The 19,922-nt window shown below is 41.0% G+C and overlaps 1 protein-coding gene across 1 annotated transcript in view; it reads left to right on the top strand.

The window, feature by feature from the left end:
• Nucleotides 1-19,922, top strand: part of smyd3 (SET and MYND domain containing 3) — a 91,638-nt gene that overhangs the window by 11,225 nt on the left and 60,491 nt on the right. Inside the window, exons 2-5 of the mRNA XM_037752383.1 lie at nucleotides 10,554-10,617; nucleotides 10,712-10,819; nucleotides 11,522-11,579; nucleotides 11,849-12,003. Of these exons, the coding sequence (XP_037608311.1) occupies nucleotides 10,554-10,617; nucleotides 10,712-10,819; nucleotides 11,522-11,579; nucleotides 11,849-12,003 (385 nt within the window). The remainder of the gene's footprint in view (nucleotides 1-10,553; nucleotides 10,618-10,711; nucleotides 10,820-11,521; nucleotides 11,580-11,848; nucleotides 12,004-19,922) is intronic.

Below are 19,922 nucleotides of genomic sequence, written 5' to 3'. Positions count from 1 at the left end.
AACCACACCACTAGATGTCACCAAATCCTACACACTGTACCTATAAGTCCCACTAATGAGAAAAATCAAAAAGAAAAACAATAGCTGGAATGCAAGTCTTGCCTTTAACTGTGGAATAACTATATAATAATGTCAGAATGCTGAAGCCTGTTTTCTTTTCTCTGGTTTTGCATTTTGTATATAAACCTGATCTTACTAGATTATTGCATATGTTTTATCTTATCTGTTTTATGTTTGGATTTTCTACTTAATACATAGTGTTTTATAGGATTTTATTTTTTTAAATTTAATTAATTACCAAAAGAAATGAAAGCTACACTGTAGAGACACTTTCTGAAAAGGTCTTTAGACAGAACAAAAACACAACACATACTTTTCTTCTCAAGGGTAGATGTTCCCTTGAGGCCATATTTTGTGTTTGTGTGTGTACGTGTGTGTACGCACATGTACTCTCATCACCATGATAATAAAGCCATAAGGAGTCTCGTCCCATAAGAGTCCCCTCAGGTGTCAATGAATCATCCTCTAAACAACCATTAACAACCCAGCAAGTGTTCCAGGAAGGCTGTGGATGCAGCACAGCTGGCGTCTCTCGCTCTTTCTCTCTCACACACACACACACACACACTGGCAGCGGTGCTTTACATGCCAGTCACTATCTACACTTAACTCATGTGTTGATGTGTAGCTGTGCTGTGGATGCCTGCAGTGTACTGAGTGGTTCAGTCCTGTAAAGGCTGGACTATCGTAGCATAGATGCAACACTAGGTGGCAGTAGTGTCCCTCCAGGAAGCTCATTTGTTGAATGCTCATGCTTACATTCTCTCACATTTACTTTGTAATACATGGCAGTAGCAGCGCTAGCAAAGAGAGAGTTGGCTTTTGCTGCATGAGGAAGAGTTGTCAAGCAGTTGTCTTCACTATCGACAAACAAGAAGTGGCTCAAGCAGACCAGACACATGTTTCTGTATAGCCTGTGAAACATGAAGTGCGGTTCTAGTTTTCTAGTATTCTTGAACTGTTTTGAAGGCCTCAGGGATGTTGCTGTTGATTTATGTTCATATTTACGTTCAATGCATATACTCACACACCATAACCTGTCATGTGGGAGTGAGTCGTACCACGCTGTGTTGGCCACTCAGCCTGGAAATGAGAAAATTCACTCAGGCACGACCGGACAGCCCAGAAAAGAGGACCCCACTAATTATTAACACACACAAACACACACTCATGAACAGAGAACTAAATCTTTCTCTCATGGTTGCAGCACAGCAGCCAATACTCACGGGAAATTAATTACCATGCTACACACACACACACACCAACAGAGACATGCTGAGGTAGGCCTAATTAGGTGTCTGATAGCATAGACTTAACAAAATTGACCACATATACACACATGTGAGTGCATACACCTATGCTCTTGCATATCAATGCGGAAAAACAGCGTCTTTCAGTCACTTTCTCTACTGTCTGCTGACAAGTTTTATGTCCTTTATTCTCCCTGCTTTTCTCTTCTTGTGTGTCTTTCCTGTCTGTGTCCCTGCACAAGGCCTTTTTCTTTGAAAAGAATCTACTTTTCAGGAGTTGATGATGACTGCTTGTTTGACATTTTGCACAACTTCAGAGTTAACTAATTTGCAAGGTCAAAAAAATAGACTGCTGTTGTTTTGAGGAGGAAAACAAGAATAAAGTAGGCACAGTATACCATACTATGTACCCATTTAAGTGAATGTATAATTTGATTTACTTCAGTGACTTGCCAATAAGTTGTTTTCTTTTCACCTACTTATATACCATAACAGTTTTTTACAAAATACACTTTAAGTGCAACTTCACCCCCTTCACCCTCTCCCTACACATTTCCACTCTGTTGCGTTCGCGTAGAGGGTCCGCCATATTAAGTGCCATACCAAACCAATTAGCGGGGAGTGGAAGCGGGTTATATAACCCTCCAATAGCGAGCTTGCATCAGTGCCGACTTACTGGCCACAAGCAACGGCGTTTGGTGTTCGTCATGGAACACGCTCCGTACAAAAGTAAGTTCCTTACAACTATCTGTACAAACATACCGTAAATTGCTCAGACAAAGATAGACATTTAATATTGTCGTACAGACGTTAACAACTTAAGGTTGCATTGTATTTAGGATCAAATGTCTAGTCTAGAAAACGGTAGACGTGTTCATATGATGTAAGTGATGTAGCCCATATTCACAGGGACTGCTGCAAAAACCAAGCAACTCATAAACTTCAGAGTTAAAAATAAGAAGATGTTTACAAAGACAGAGAAGAAATGCCATCACAGAAGCATGGGAGTAAGATTTATTTTTTTATTTTTAGTTTCTCTGTTGCATATTCTTTTTATTCTTGTGAACCTTTGCACATCCCCTAGAATATATCTTTGCACATTCCTGCCAAGCTCTTTCATTATAAACAGATACATTGTACTTATTCTTTATATTTTAAATGTATTTTTTTCTACTCTATTTTTCGTGTTTATGCACCAAAACACCAAAGCAAATTCCTTGTATGTGAAAACTTACTCCTCACCTACTTGGCAATAACTTTTATGTGAATGTAATGAGTTTGCCACCTCACTGCCCACACTGTTACGTATGTCTCTTATTATTAGTGCTGTGTGTAACAGTTACAGCTTGATACGAAACCATGGTTGCAAAACAGTTTCTGTTTCCGTGGGGAATTCATCCCAAAGCTTGCTGCTACCCTACACCTTAAAGAAAAGTGCTTCATTCAGCTGTGAGTGTGACTACAAACAGAGTTTGTACCATCACGGAGTGGGAGTGGGGAGGGTCCGGTTTGAGAAAGGGTCTATGTCAGCATTGGCCTTGAGAGGTTCAGGGCTGATTTAAAACAGTAGATTGTGTTGAGCCATTTTCAACCCATGAAATGCTGATTTTTATAAATTTGATAAGAAATGTCAATATTAACACCAGCATTGACGTGTTTCATCACAGTTCAGTCATATCATTTAGTTTACAGCTCAAAATACACGTTTAAGTGTGCAATACATCTTTAAGCTTATTTGAGGTAGATAATAATTAATTTCAGCAAAATAACATGAAGTTAAAGCAACCAGGTTTCTCTGCAGTATAAAAAGAGATTCATGTTCTTTGTAATTAGTGACGTTATGTTGTATCTAACGGCTCTCTGCTTTATGTCTCTATGTCTCTGGAAAAATGTGCTTCAAAGTCAGCGTCGGGCTCGCGCTTGCTCGCTCTAAATATACCTGAACGAGCATCGCTCAAAACAGTGAGGCGACACACGTCAGCTAAAACCACAATATCACTCTATATTTCAGCTGCTTGGCAATAATGTTAGCTGACCAGACGAAGGTCTCTCCATGAACATGATTTAGATCTGATCTTAGTGTTGGCTTTTACTGCCTCTGCGCAGGCTGATGCAGTGGGGCTCTGCAGCGTTTCTCCCTGCTCTCTCCGCCCGCAGCCGGAGAGAGCAGAGGAGACACCGGCACCCGGTCGGTAACGAGACGCTAACGTTACTAGCTGAGGAGCTCCGTCACTTCACAAGACACGGGAAACCTCTGTTGGTCTGGAGGAGCTGCAACATTTATTTCTGCACAAACGTCCACTGTACATTCACTAGATATTCTCAGAGCTAAACTAACTCTTCTGCAGTGTGTAGTGAGCGCGCGTTCACGTCTAGAGGTGGAGCAAGCTGAAAACGCGCGCGCTCTCTGAGTGAAGGCAGGCAGGCAGAGGAGGAGAGGCAGCGGCCACACGCGAACGCGCATATGCGAGCGCGCATGTGTGGCGACCCGCTACATTTATACGCTTAAAAAGTTACAAATAGTCCCTTTAAACGGTTACTTGATAATCCAAATTGTTGGTTTGTAGTGGTGTAATAACGGTTACGTTTTGTAATCAAGATATGTGGATAAGTTGGTTATTATTGGTTATTATTAGTGTTGGGGATATGAGTGATAGAAGGAAGCATGAAGGAGAGAATGAACCAATGACTATGTTGAGAGGGGGAAAAAAAGGAAAATAAGAGAGTTTGACATTGAGATGAAGAGGAGGGGCTGCAGAGAGAGAGAGAGAGAATGCATCAATGTTTTAATTCAGCTTTCTGCATGTTGCTAATGAAACCCATCTAATATTATTCATGAGTTTTCCTTCTGTGCCTGCATTACAACCACGGACCTCCCATCTAGAAGACCATCAGTTCACACAACATCTGACACTGACAGAGGGAGAAGGGCAGAAAAAGGGCAGTGGGAAGGAAGTAAGAGGGAAAAAAAGGGATGAAGAGAGGGAGGGAGATGAAAGAGGAAAAGAGGGAACATAATAAGACAACATGGCTGAAGAGGAGACAGATGTGCTTCATCATCTCTGAATGAAAATTAGTTTTCTTACAAGACTGACAAGATTCTGACAAGAAAGTGTGGTACAGTTGCATACTAATGAACTGACGTGGACAATACAAGGACGTTTGTCTTTCTCGCTGTCTTTTTCAGTTTATTTTGATCCATCTTGCTCTGTTGTTTTTGTCCACATCTATATTTGGACTACGTTAAGTCATACTGTATGAACTGTCTGTTCTGTATGTTCTGAACTCCTGTTGGTTATCGCCTAGAGGCCAGTACAGAGTCGTCTTTGTGTATTTGAGTCAAGGAATAATGTGTGTGAAGTGTACGGTATGTGTGTGGGTGTTTGCTTAGCGTTAGTCATTTGGGATTCAGGAAGAATCAGTGAGCTGAAAGAACAGTTGGCTGAACTGTTGAACTACAAGATGCTACTATAAGAAATGTGTTTTTGTTGTGGTGGTTGTAGCTGTTGTCGTCGTCGTCGTCATGGAGCTAGTTTGAGATTTTCGATCGCCTTGAAATCACGTTGCAAATTGGAAAGATTATGCCAGTGATCAATATTAGTGTGTCACATTTCTACTGTCCCATTCTCCCACTTTCAATGAGAGAAGAACAAAAGTATTTGATTCATGAGTGTCATATACAACCCTTACCGAGAGGAAATATTCAATTATGTTTAGCCAAGATAAGCCAATCATGTGACCGATATCTATACATTGATGTACGCATATACTTTGTTTGTGTGTGTGTGTGCGCGCCTGCGTGCGCTTGAGTGGATACCTTGAAAATGCTGAGAGCTTATCAGCCTGGAGGCGGTCACCATAACAACAGTTGCTGTAGTGCAACTGTGCATTAATGTGGCTTAGTAACTACATACATATACAGTGTTGGACTGATATTCTGTCTGGGTTTCTGTCTGTTTGTCTCCTCTCAGTGACTCACTTGTGGCATCTGTATTGCATTACCGTAATCACTGATAGTGGTATTATTGATATACATATCTTGATATAGTACATTTTCTGGTAACTCAATTTGAGAAACAGTACAAATAAAATAACCATATGGAAATGTCTGTTTTTTGCCAATCCAGTAAATTAGATATCTGGGAAATCAAGCTACTTCATCACATTGACGCAGAAGTCCTGACAGTACACTCAATATTGCCATAAAACTGTCCTGCTCGTTGATTTGTAACATTCGGGGTAGATTCCCCAGTGTGAACGTTATGGCACAATCAAATTTCTGCAAATTTCTATGTCTCGTGGCATATATCATTAGATTGCCCTATCTTTTGCAAATGTTTTGTAAATGATGTTAGTTTAATGTCATTTTAAATATTGGTAACAGAGTGATTTCAGAGATGTTTTTCTGATTAGACGGATGTCTGTCGTGTCGCTGCCAGCCATACAGATCAGACAGGAGTGAAGACATTTGAGAGGGAGCTGTACAGTAAATGAATGTAGCGTGAAAACTGTGTTGACAGTCAGTTATTTAACTCATTAAGTTTTACGATTTTCATCACAAGTTCATCATTTCCTCTTTGCCTACTGACCGGCTTTTTTTTACAATGTTTTTTAAGAATTAATTCATAACTTTTAGATATAACAGATATCTCGCCAACAGTCAAAGGTTGTGTCTGAAATCGCATACTAACTAACATGCTATGTAGTACGCTAAAACAGTATGTGAGATTGGCAGACAGCTTTCTAACATCAATCAACGCTTCAGTTTAACTGTAAGTGTAAGATTTCACTTTGCTAGGCGTTAATATATTTTTAACATTAATTCAGACTTTGATTCTTATAAACCGTCGTTTTGGTCACATGAGGTTGGCACAGGTTACCATGGTTACACATCTCCAAACGGCAAGGATGCTCTCAGGAAATGACGGTGTAAATTACTGCTCAGTGCGTCTGAAAAGATACACACTACTGTTTATTTATTATTAAGAGTATGTTGAACGATAGTACATATATTGGGTATGTAGTGCATAGAATGCGATTTCGGATGAAGCTAAAGACAACAGACAAGACTCACGGTCCATCTTTGCTTGAAGAGGTAATAACCATAAAATCACATTCAAATTTATATACAAAATAATGTACAACAAAATCCTTACTTTGAGAGTTTTTGACTGAATCTGATTGTTGCCTAGTTTTAAACAGTGGTACGTGTATCTCCATTCAGTCATTAGAATAACCCATTAAAATAATTGATTTTCTTTATTGAATGTATCTGTGACGAGTTTTCTGTTTAACATCTCTGAGTTTTTTTTAAAGTTGTCTCCAGCTCTTTTCACTTCATGGCATTAATTACAACTACTACCTCCGCATGGATCCCACAGTTGTGTTTATGCTGTTAAAGTCAAGCATCATTACAATAGTTGAGAATCGTAAGTCTTTGATATATTTAAAGATATTCTGTTCCAGTAAATAATAGTTTAATTTCTGTGGGATTCCATGTTTATGATGGAATTCATTTTGACAAGTTTACCGCATTGTAGAAGTTATGGAAATCTACTTTACCTGATATTAAAATATATATATTATATATAACATATATATGAACGATATATGAAATATTGATATCATGTAAATAATGAACAAATGATAGTATTGTGTAAATAATCCAGTGCCTCTTAAATCATTTTCTATACAGACTCTCTCTCCACCTCCCTACACTCGTATTTTGAGTGTAATTCATTCGCCAGAAAAGAGACAAAACACACAAGAAACAAAGTTAAAGATGCATTTGAGTGACAGCATTATTGTTCTGTAGATATCACAATAATATTGTTATTGTGAATTCTTTTGGCCACAATAATTGTGTACTGAAAATCTGATATCATGACTACATGTCATGAACACAGTAGAGCTTTTTCAGTATGATTTCCTCTTGAGGAGCAACATTTCCCACAAAGTTAAGCTGCAGGGAACAAGTATAGAACTAAAAATGGTGTCATGCCGAGCATCAGCTTTCCTGTCTGGGTTTATGGAAGATGGATGGACTTCCTGCGGCTGGCAGCTTGCGATGTGACCAAACTCTGAGTGTCTGAGTTATGTTTTCAGCTCATCTGTTGAAGCTGCACAGAACCTGGTTGTGTTTAGGTCTGGCCTGCTCCTATCTGTTGTTATTGCTTTGTGTCTCATACTGCAGGCATGTGTTTCTGAAACTGTGGGTGGCTTGCCTGTTTCTGGTGGGTCTCAACGTGACAAGAATAGCTGTGTTTTCATGAACCTCTGTCCCAGGGTGAGACTATAAATTTAACCATTGGATTCCGGGCTGGAAAGGTCATCGCAAATAAGACACAGCGGCATTATAAGAGGGCGGTAAGAAAGAAAGAGGTGAGGGAGGAGAAGGATGGAGAGGGAAGCTGTAAATCACAGAAACGAAGAGGGTGAGGAGGAGAGAACAGGATAGAGGAGTGTGTTTTGGAAACTTATTGAAGCCTGTGGGAGCCTTCGAGCCAAGTACAACAGTCTGGTCACGCACTGATAAACAGTCATAGGAAACACTTAACTTCTGACACTAACGTTAACAGGCAACAGCCTTTCTGTCAGTGTGAGTGTGTGTTCATGTTATATGTCTGATTTTGCCTTTAAGGTTCTCATAATGTCAGCTACAACATTCATAAGTATGTCCAATCTAATCAAACGTCCCATATGTATGATAAGCCCTGGGCTAATGTATTTATTACATCCATCATAGCATGTTCTCCATTACCTCATTTTATGTGTATAAGCTCATAATACCACCCATTGTCAGATTTAATTAGCAATATTTTATCATTTTCTCTCCCTCTCTCATCATATGATAGACCACACAGAGTGACTTCTTACTGTAAACGAGCTCATGCCAAACAAGCCTCAGGCTCCTCTGCTAACCCTGACTCCTCTGCGCTCATATACTCTAATGTTGGAATGACACTAGTAATGCAGAGAAATCCCTCACACACACTAAATTGAATGCAAGCTGCCAAGCATTCTGGGTTGCCAGTTGTTAGTATTTGCGCATGTAAATTGCAGAGACTGGCGTTCATGAGCATGTTTAATAAGATGAAATCAAAGTTGTGAGACTGAGCATCTGGCCGATGTACCTCACTGAAGCCCAGAAACACTAAATTAAATGAGATTATCAAGCTGTACGTAGACACACGGCCCAACAATCTGTTGTTAATGAGGTGAGATTCAAGGTTTTAGACTTGAAAAACCTGCTGTATCGGGGCATCCTCATCATCTAGTGGTTGCAGGCGCAGACCGTGTAATCACAACGTCCCCGGTTTGATTTCAGATGGCGACTTTTGTTGCATGTCATCCCCCTCACTTTGAACAAGGTTTTCTTGCCACTGGAGCAGAACCCAGAAGTTCTCATTTCACTTTGTCTCTCTCTCTCTCTCTAGATATATAGTATACATAGTATGTATGCATATACTGTATGTGTTTATGCATATCTAATGTTTATTCATGCAGGCTACACCTTTTTGCTCTTTGCTGTAATCTCTTTTTGACAGTATTTCATTATTTTGTAAGCACTTGTATACATTTCAGTTTTTTATTATTGATTATTTGGACTTAAAGGACCAGTGTGTAACATTTAGGGGGATCTATTGGCAGAGATAGAATATAATATTAATGAATATGTTTTCTTTAGTGTATAAATATCCTGAAAATAAGAAAGTATTTTGGTTACCTTGGAATGAGCCGTTTATATCAGACTTCTCCTCTACGCGGATCCAGATGTCATGTTTCTACAGTAGCCCAGAATGGTCAAATCAGTATGTCAACTTTTCCTGTTTGGGCCGGAGTCGATAACGTTACTCGTTCCAGAGTTAACCCCCGTCACTCCACTCAGCTGCCAGCGAACAAGACACAGAAAACCTCTGTTGGTCTTAAGGAGCTGCAGCATTTATTTCTGCACAAACTGCAATTTCCACTGAACATTCACTGATATTCTCAAAACTAACTCTGTCTACTGCTCCACTAGCTCTATCGCTGCCTCTCTCTCTCTCTCTTGCTTCACCACTCACTTCCTATGTACATACACACACTCTACACACTCTGCTATTCTCCAAATGACCTACGTTATTCTTACAACAACTCTATATAGGGCCATTTGCTTTTTCACGTCAGCAACCGTAGTTCTTCTACACCCTTGGCACACGGGAGAGGTTACAATCTGCAACCTCACGCCAGATGCCGCCAGATGTTACACACTGCACCTTTAAAGGCCCAAATAAATATCAATCGATCAATCAGTCAATCTCTACTGCCATCTCTACTGTTGAACTAATGCAAAATATGGCAAAAAAACTGCTATAATATTATATATTGCAAGCACAATACCTATGTATATCATCTGTATGAATCATATTGCAAAAAACACACACTCAAATACAGTCTGACAGAGTTCCTATGACTCACATTGTGTCTTTTGTGTGTGTGTTTTAGTGTTGCTCTCTCTACTGACTGTAATTGGCTGTGTGAAGCAGACAGACACTGCTGTGCTCCGGCTTGTTATCAGACTGACAGGCAAACTGGAAAGGACAGCAGTGTCACTCTTAGAAACACAGCAAACCTCGGAGGCAGGAAACACACACATACACACAAGAACAGACATAAACACCACAAGTGGACACGCGCAGCACAACACACACACAGTCGCTCAGAGACATGCATGTGCTGTGATACTAACTGGCTGTGACAGTGAGGAGAGAGTACCTAATGTATTGCTCTTAGACAATCTACAGGAAGATGGGTAGTAGGTAGATAAAACTAGATAATGGATGCACACAGTCAACCTGATATAGCCAGTAGAAAAGGATAAGACAAGGTTGTTACATGGGAAAAGGTCAAGGCAATGGCAGGAACATAACGGATGCTTTAGTAGATATGTGCGTATGTTTGGTGGCGTAGCAGCTTGTTTTGTTTGTGGGTGAGTGGAACAGTTTTTAATCCAAACACTAAAATGGTGCAACAGAAATGAGAGTCTTTAGAAATGTAAAGTGGTTTCCAGCTCACTGAGTCATTCACTTGTTGAGAAAAGCTTTAACATTTTTCTACCACTGGCCTTGAGAGCTTTTTGATAACAGTGAATCAGCTTTTGAATCATTTTCGATGCTGAAGTGACGGACAGATTTCTCTTTGTGGACGTTCACTTGACAATCTGTGCAGAATTAACTGATCTTTTTCTCTCTCCTATCTGTCTAGACGCGAGACCTTGTTGCGATGTTCCCAGTGCAAGATGGCTCGCTACTGCAATAGCACTTGCCAGGTATAGTGTATGTGTGTGTGTGTGTGTGTGTGTGCGCATATGAAAGTGTTTGTGTGTGTGTGCATCAATTTGTTGAAATGCCCTTCTCCTGCAGAAACGAGCATGGTCTGGCCATAAGAGAGAGTGTAAATGTCTGCAAAGCCTCCTACCCAGAATTCCCACTGACTCAGTCCGTCTGGCTGCGAGACTCATCTTCGCCTTGGTATGTCTCTGGAGTTTCTCACCGTTGGAGAAAGATACTCATACCTTTCCTTTTGTTAGTTGTGGTGGGTTGTACGTTGCTGCTGTGTTATTAAAACAACTAACGATCTTTTGTGTTATTGATGTGTTTACTTCTGCTAAAAGATTAAAAGCACCTCATTTGGTTTAGGAAATTTCCATTTGCTCTTGCGCTTATGAAGCCCTCTGCAAACCAGTGCATAGTTTAAAAAATGGTAAATGGACTTGCATTTATACAGCGCTTTTCTAGTCTTACAACCACTCAACGCGCTTTACACTACATGTCAGCATTCATCCATTCACACACACATTCACACACTGATGGCAGAGGCTGGTGCCAACCTGCCCATCAGGATCTAATGTAAATACTCATTCACACACCGATGACACAGCCTTTGGGGTTAAGTATCTTACTCAAGAACACTTCGACATGTGACCACAGGAGCCGGGGATCGAACCGCAGACCTTTCGATTGGTGGACGACCTGCTCTACCTCTGAGCCACAGTCGCCCCAAATTTATGCAACAAAACAAAGCTGCTTTTTTTAGTGCCTGATAAGTTCACCTGTCTAAGGGATTCATCCAACAGCAACAATATGCCACACATAATGTGTAACAATAGCAGAAAAATACTTCTGTAAAACTATAATAATATGCTAATGCCCTCCTCTTGTTTTTCTTTCCAGATAAGTCCATCTAAGAGCAGCAGTGAGGAGCTCTACACTTTGGAGGAGCATGAATCACGTAAGTCTCTCCACCAAGTGTGTGTGTGTGTGTGTGTGTGTGTGTGTGTGAACATGTGTGTATGTTTTGCCTGAGTCCAATGCCATTGCAGCAAAGTAAAGGTTGCTCTCTCCACTATATTTAAGCTCTCTCCAGACATGTTGGGAACATAGACAGATGAGTGTATTTCTGTGTCTTTCAGTGTCAAAGTGAAATCTCTCTCTGGACGTAGTCAGAAGCTCACAGGGACAGACTGATACATTTTTTTTTATTAAATATTTTTTTTGCAGACCTGAGTTCCATGTCTGAGCACAAGAAACAAGGTCTGTCTCAGCTGGCTTCCATGTTAGAGCTGTACCTACAACAGGAAGTACCTGACCTGGCACAGGAAGTGACATCAGCGCTGCCGCCTTCCTGCCGAGAACCCCTCAGCCTTATTGCGAAGGTAGGTTAAATGCATTTAAACTAGGGCTGTCCCGAATACCATCTTTTGAGCTTCGAAGCTTCGTAGAGAAATATTCGAAGGTTTTCGGAGCTTCGTGTTGCAGCGCAGTGTAGCGCGGCAGGCTGACATGTTCTGTTCACCATCTCCCCCGTTTCAGTACCCAGGACAGTGTTGCTGCTGCACTACTGTTCACACACGCACCTCTACATATAATAAACACTGATATCTGTCTGAGAATAACTAATAATAATTAATGTTGAATATGAATAATGAATAATGTTGTGTGTTTATTCCTTACATCATGGGCTGTTTTTGGATTTATACATTATTATTACATACAACATTTTTAAAAACAAAGCAATTGAATACTGATTTGGAGGTCGAATACCATAGCAACGCTCGAAGCTTCGAAGCATTCGGGTCGGCCCTAATTTAAACACAATATATATATTTTGTATATAGTACATAGACACATGCACACTCTCATGCACACATTCAAGTACAAACATGCCTACCCGACCCGTGCACAGAAAGACCGATACCAGCAACTGTTATTGCATCAAGCATCCCCTGCTGCGTTTGGATGGACCCCAACATATGTCTAAGATCTTCCCAGCATCTGTGATTATGTCCTTGTGTGTGTGCGTGTGTATGTGTGTGTGTGTGTGTGTGTGCGTGTATTCCTAGAACAACCTCAGGTCTTATTCCCTTAAAACACACCAGCTGCCTTCCCTAGAATTAAAACCGCAAATCGTTATGTATGCAAGGATGTGTTTGTCTGGATTTCACTCTACCTCTGTCATCTGTTCGCTTGTGTGACTCTTCTTTGAGATTTTATGGCTCCAAGGTGTTTGAATTCCAACAAGTGTGTGTGTGTGTGTGTGTGTCTGTGTGTCCCATCCCAATGGTTGTATGAGTATGTGTGAGTATTAATTGAAAGCAGCCAGGCGAATGAGCTAATGGTGTTTCTGCAGAACAAACAGGAAAGTTGCAAATGAGCAACAGTCACCTATAAACTACGTGACATGGATGTTCTACACTCAGGGCAACATCTGCTAGTTTCATCTAGTTATTTTTCAGTATCCAAAACACAATTTGCATTTGACTTTAAGGGCAGAGTTTAGTTTTGGCTTTCCAAAAAGATAGTTATACAAAACAAAATATGCAAAATGCTGTGATGTGTTTTTTGCCTCACTAATGACACGTCCTAGGGCTGTTAATGTCCATCAGCTGGTCGGTCCACCGCTTCGATCCACAGTAAAATATCTCAATAAATACTGGATGTATTGCCATGAATTTTGGCACAGACATTCATGTTCCCCACAGGATGAAGTGTAATAATAAATTTGATGATCCTCTGATTTTTCACCCACCATCATCAGCTCAAAATGTGTGTAATACTCTGGTTTATGATCAAACATCTGCAAAATAACATTAACATTATTTATTAAACAGCTTTGTTGAATACTCGATTCTGATTGGTCAATTACGTTCTACGGTCTGTTATTCCTTTATAGTAGACCGTTGCTATGTATAACAGACCGTTGCTATGGGCGCAGTTCTGATGTCGGACTCTGGCGGACCGTTTTTGTGTCAAATTATTGATTTCTTAAGTAAGTAGCCGTGTAACAATGGGATAATGTACAGTTAGCGAATCATTGTTGTGCCCCTTCAGGGCGACGTATGACCCCTTATGTGATAAACATCAGCGTGTTAACATAGTCATTGTAAGTGTGTTATAATGACAGTAACTGCCATACCAACTGTTATACCATTTTTACATTTACTTCATCACGACTGCTGAGGATAAAACACTTACAATGTGGTTTACAGTGAGCATTGCAGCCTCACAGAGCTGCTTGTGTTGCTGTAGACTCTTATTCTTATTGTTTCCTTTCCCACATGTGACAGCAGAATCTCTGCAGCGTGTGTAATGGAGAATTTAATTTCTCAAACACACCATGTTTTTGCATAATTTATTAAGAATTATGGAGGTAGAGGGAGAAAGTAAGAGAGAGAGAGTGTAATATCTTAGATGAGATTTGGATAAGTGTGTTTGTGTGCGTGTGTCTGTGTGCTTGGGATTGGATTGTGAAGCTGGGAAAACGGGAAAAGTGCTGATTAAATGCGGTTCAAGATTCCGATGGGAATTCTGCTCCAATCTGAGGGAGATGAAGAGCGAACAACTCTGAGTAGATTGAAGAGAAGAAGAAAGGGATAAAGAGTGTGAGAGAAAAAGAGATGAGGGAGGATAGAGAGGAGGAAGTTTAACAGATAGAGAGAGATTAAAAGAGAGCAGGAAATGCACAAAGTGCGTCACAACATGAAATGTAGGCAGAAATTGGAGGACTAGATTAGCTACTTTATGAAAGTCACTCGCTGAAAATGAATTTGTCAGTTGACATAAATTGTCACAGGGTGATACCTTTCAAAAACAAGAGCCAAGAGAATGAGACTTTAATAATTTAGCAGCTAGTGTGACAGAACATCTGCAGTGTTTTAACTGGATATATACTACTGTTATACACTCAACTGTGACTCAGAAATCATGTTGAAGCTTATGGCACACCATGGGGGCTTAGTGGTAGAGCGGGTCGTTCACCAATCGGAAACTCGGCGGTTCGATCCCCGGCTCCTCCAGTCCACATGTGGAAGTGTCCTTGGGCAAGACACTTAACCCCAAATTGCCCCCGAAGGCTGTGCCATTGGTGTGTGAATGAGTATTTAGATTAGATCCTGATGGGCAGGTTGGCTCCTTGTACGGCAGCCTCTGCCATCAGTGTATGAATGTGTGTGTGAATGGGTGAATGCTGACATGTAGTGTAAAGCGCTTTGAGCATGGATGTATTAAAAGAACTGGATACAGCATTGGAGGCGGGGCCCCGGTCATTCCTATGAGAGTTGCTCATTGGCGCATGAAGCCTAAACGGCTCGTCTTCCGTCTGGAAAAGTACCCGGATCTTGGCGGAGTAGCGTCCGCTCGGTCACATGACTTGGTCACAGGGTTCTAACGTCCAGCCGTCGTCACGGCTTGCGATCCAGCCTCGGTCTGGGTCTCACTCACATGAACGGAGGATGAGAAATAACTCTGGATTCGGCTATTAGTTTGTTTACAACTTTAAAAATGTATTTTTTTAAATAAGGGCTCTTAGAGTGTTCGTACTGGGAAGTTGATTCACCTAAAAAAAATTATCCGCTGAGTTACAGACGTCTCTTTCCCAATGTAAGTCTATGGGAAAAAGTTTTTTTTGGGCCCAATGCATCACGTGACTGACACAGAAATTGCAGTACCACCGTTTGGCCACTACGAAAGTCGGGATCGATGACCAGCGCACTTCCTGGGGGCTTGGCTTTGAGTGGTTGGAAGACTAGAAAGGCGCTATATAAATGCAAGTCCATTTACCAGTTAGGTCGATGTCTCACCCTCTGATTCTGTCTCTGTCTCTTTCACTTGACTGTCTTGCTTTTTATTTTATTGATGTATATCCTAGATATGTTGATTTATAACCTTCAAATCACTTTTGTTGTGAGCATAAGTGAAAGCAGGGATTTGAGTTTTGAAGAGATGCCTGGGATCAGATAATAAAAAAATAAAGCACAACAGAAATGCAGAGAACTGCCACCTCTGTGACTTGATTTTGCCAATATCCAGACTACCAATAGGGGGCACTGTGATTGCATGGACAGCATCCTGTATTTGGCGGTGTAAAGGAGTGGAGAAGTCCTTCATTTCACTTCCTCTCTGTCTTTATCCTCTCTGCTGTCCTCTCTGTTTCTGGAGACGTGAATTGTTTTCTGTTTCTTTCTCATCTGCTTCAACTGTCCCTGCGTCTCTCTGTCCTTTGTCCTTATGTCCCTCTGTCTGTCCTCAGATCTCTCTCCATGTCTCTCTCCTCATTATTTTTCTCTACTCATGCAGCCCTTTTTTCTTCTTCCCTCTTTCTTTCTCCTCTCTCTCCTCCTTTCCTTCTGCTCTCTCTTTAATGTCTCCAGTACATAACAAATGAGGAGTTTATTATTGTGTACTTGGAATGTTCAGTGTGCTTAACAAAATAGGTCATTATTGTAAGTGTGTGTGTGAGTGTGTGTGTGTGTGTGTGTGTGTGTGTGTGTGCGCACACACTGGTGGTCTTTTACGGTGGGGGAGTGTTTTTTGTTCTATATAAAACCATCCTTTATGCTAATAGCTACTCCGTCCCCAGCACACTAATAGTGTTACACAAACACACACATGCATGCAGACACACACACACACACAGAATGAAGTAATGCCACAGCATCATTACCGCACTTAATATACCTAAGGGAAGCAACGTAGGAGGGAGTGCGTATGCTTGTGTGTATTAGGTGCTGTACATGTAATGCACAGTGTGTGCGTGCATGTGTGTGTGCACTGTGCAGCTATGTGATGTAGAGACACTGCAGTGTGATGTGTGTGTCTGTGTGTGTCTGTGTGTGTTTGTGTGTATGCCTGCACCAGGTTCTGGTCAGATTTTATTTAGTATTTTATTGCTTCCCTCAAGCAACTTCCCCTCTCTGGAGTGACTGTGTGTGTGTGTGTGTGTGTGTATACTTTTAAATGTTTGCGTATGCATGTGTATTCCTACATGCATACCTGAGTTTATGGATCCTTCCTGTATGTACAGTATATATGTGGGCAGCTGTGGCTCAGAGATAGAGCGGGTCGTCCACTAATCGAAATATCGGCGGTTCGATCCCCCGGCTCCTCCAGGCCGCATGTAGAAGTGTCCTTGGGAAAGATACTGAACTCCAAATTGCCCCCTAAGGCTATGCCATTGGTATGTGAATGAGTATTTAGATTAAATCCTGATGCAGAGGTTGGCTCCTTGTATGGCAGCCTCTGCCATCAGTGTATGACAGTGTGTGAATGAGCATTAGCATCAGTGTATAAATGTGTGTGTGAATGGGTGAATGTTGACATGTAACGTAAAGAGCTTTGAGTGTTTTGAAGACTGGAAAAGCTCTATGTAAATGCAAGTCCATTTACCATTTGTTTGTGTGTATGCTTCACATTGCGTTTGTGTGCACTTGCCAGCCTGTGAGTGTGTGTGAAGTCATTGTTAAGCTGCATCAGCCCTTGCTGCATTGAGACCCATTTCTCACACACACCCCTTACATGACCGACATGTTACCCCTTAAAACACACACACACAGCTCTCTATCTGCTCTAAACCTGCTCCTCTGTGTCGTGTTCTCGCTATCTCCTTCCTGACTTCCTCACTTCACTTCCTCACTGATGTTCCCTCTCCTCATTCGCTCTGAGTTCAAGTCTCTTAAACTATAGCTTTTGATATGAGAGTTATATATAGCTTTTGAGAGACACCTCACAGGCTTAGTTTTGAAACAGGCCAATGCCAGCTATTGAATTTAAAAATGTTGAATTATAGGAGCCCTAAAGCACCATAGAAAAGTCACAAGAATAACATACAGCATGTACTTCAAGATGGTGATATACTGTTTCATAAAAAACATACTGTAGAAAGCTCCTGCATACATGTATGCTAAGCATACTTGGTGCACAGAATTGAGAGGGAGGTCTACAGCCTGACAGGATAATTATTAGTAGATATGCATGAGCATGTAACAGAATGTGATTTTTCTAAAACAAACCCAGAATCAGCAGCATCAAGAAACTGAAAAGCCCGGCTGCCACATGAGCTACATACAACACAGTGCAGTACATGCCCAACAAGGTGTTCATTGTGACTCTCAGAGTTTTCTATGTGTGCATTCATCAAGACATTGGACACAATGGTTTCAGATAATGTCTGTGATGAAACAAAATATTTTCAATTGAGGAAAAAAAATAAAATCTATGACTTTGCACATTGCACTGTTGAGTCTTATCTCAGAGGAGACGCTGTCTTTGTCTCTGGCAATGTTTTTCGGAGCCTGGGATGGGTCCCAAAATTGTACTGTACAAACGTTTATGAAAGGAAAATGTTTGAAGTCATAATTACAGGAATTTTTTTTAGTTTTTCCTCATATGCCTGATATGTAAGACGGGCTGAATGCAAACATATGCTTCTCATTAACAATCCAAATACGACTCTCGCATTAACCACAACCCATTAATTATTTTAGTTGTTTGTGGGTAGAACCTTTTAAAGGACCAGTTTGTAGCGGACAAACCACTGTGTTAACTTTTCCTGCTTGGGCCGGAGTCGATAACGTTACTCGCTCCAGGGGACACGGGAAACCTCTGTTGGTCTTGAGAAGCTGCAGCATTTATTTCTGCACAAACTACAACTTCCACTGTACATTCACTTGATATTCTCAAAGCTAAACTAACTCCGTCTTCTGCTCCACTAGCTCACATTTTCGATCACACACATTCGCGCCACTCTCTCTCTTCCCTCACTTCCCACGTACACACTCCAAATGACCTGCGCTACTCTTATAACAGCTCTAGATAGGGCCATTCATGTTTTCACGTTGGCCACCGTAGTTCTCCTGCACACTTGGCACTTGGCACTCCGCTAGATGCTGCCAGTTGTTACACATTTTATCTTTAACTTGGACAGGAGAAGAGATGCAGGATGGAAGGAGGCAGAGAAGGTGGAAAGAAGGAGAGAATATGCATCAGAAGATGCAAATTTTTTTTGCATGAAGTCTGTAAAAAGGAAATGTCTTGACAAACAGTGATAGAAAGTGTTTTGGGAGGAGAAGTTGGAGATGTGGAATAACAGAAAGTAGGAAAAGCAGACGATGGGAGGGAAGAGGAGAGTGAGGAAATGAGAAAATTGGATGAGGGAGTGGAGAGGGAGAAGTCTCACAAAGGAGGATAGTAAAAAAAAAAGTAAAATCAGAGAAACGGAGGGTAAGGGGAAGAATAAAAACCAAAGGTGGAAAATGGGCAAGAACAGAGAAATGGGGAATGCAGTAAAAAAAAAATAAAGTGAGAGAAGAAGAATGAGGAATGTGAAAAGGAAGGAACGAATGGATGAAGGATAGGAACAGGGAGTACATACTGTGCTCAATAAAAGGTTTGAAGTAGCTGTATTTATGGTTCTGTGTGTACGAGGCTGTAACTGGGGCTCTAGGGACACACACAAACACACACACGCACACACACACACACTCTGACCATGCTGGAAGCAAGGCGACTCCCTATGGAAAAGTATGTTGTATTGTTTATTACCTATGTATAGAGACGATTTATCACAGATAGGCTGCACACACACACAACAATCTGATGTCATGTGTGAGTGTGGAACCAATAAATTTACACCCCGACTGAAAACTGTTTTGGCTTCAATTACACGAGCAGAAATGAGTGTGTGTGTGTGTAGGTGTAATTTTCTGTGTGTGTATTGACTCTCATTTTTTGGTTGTTATAATTCTCTGTGTGTTTGTGTGTGTCGTGCTTGTCGTAATATAACTTGTGTATATCTGCGTGTAGGTGTAATTCAGTGTGTGTGTGCAGATGTGCATTGTGGATGTGCGAGTGTAACTTCTTGTTTGTGTGTAGGAGTAATTTATTCTCATGGCTTTCCTTTATATTTATTGGCCATCTGTTGAGCAGCTAAATGAGATGCAGACACCGACAAACTAGCGTACCTTAACAAATGGAAAAGTTATTACTCTCCAAACTTGGGAGAAAGTAGATCATATACAGAAGTACAACTAACTTTTTTTTCTAAATAAGTGACCTTCAAGGAAGGAAGAAGTCAAGGAAGGAGGGAGGGAGGGAAATACAGGCAGATTTTTATTTACATAATTAACCCTCTGAGACCCACATAGACCCGTTTTTGTCTTTTTTAGGGCGGTACAGGGGGTCTTTAAGGGGAGATAGCAGGTCAACAGGAGATGTCACATATAAGTGGGGTACATCATCTAAAAGCTAGGAACCTGAAGATTAATTTGAGAGGCAGCTCGGCACTGTGTGTCAAGTTGTT

The sequence above is a fragment of the Sebastes umbrosus genome, chromosome 2 (assembly GCF_015220745.1).
Source record: "Sebastes umbrosus isolate fSebUmb1 chromosome 2, fSebUmb1.pri, whole genome shotgun sequence".
Lineage (NCBI taxonomy): Eukaryota > Metazoa > Chordata > Actinopteri > Perciformes > Sebastidae > Sebastes > Sebastes umbrosus.
Note: the sequence above shows the minus strand (reverse complement) of the source record. Positions and strands in the feature narration are given on the sequence as shown.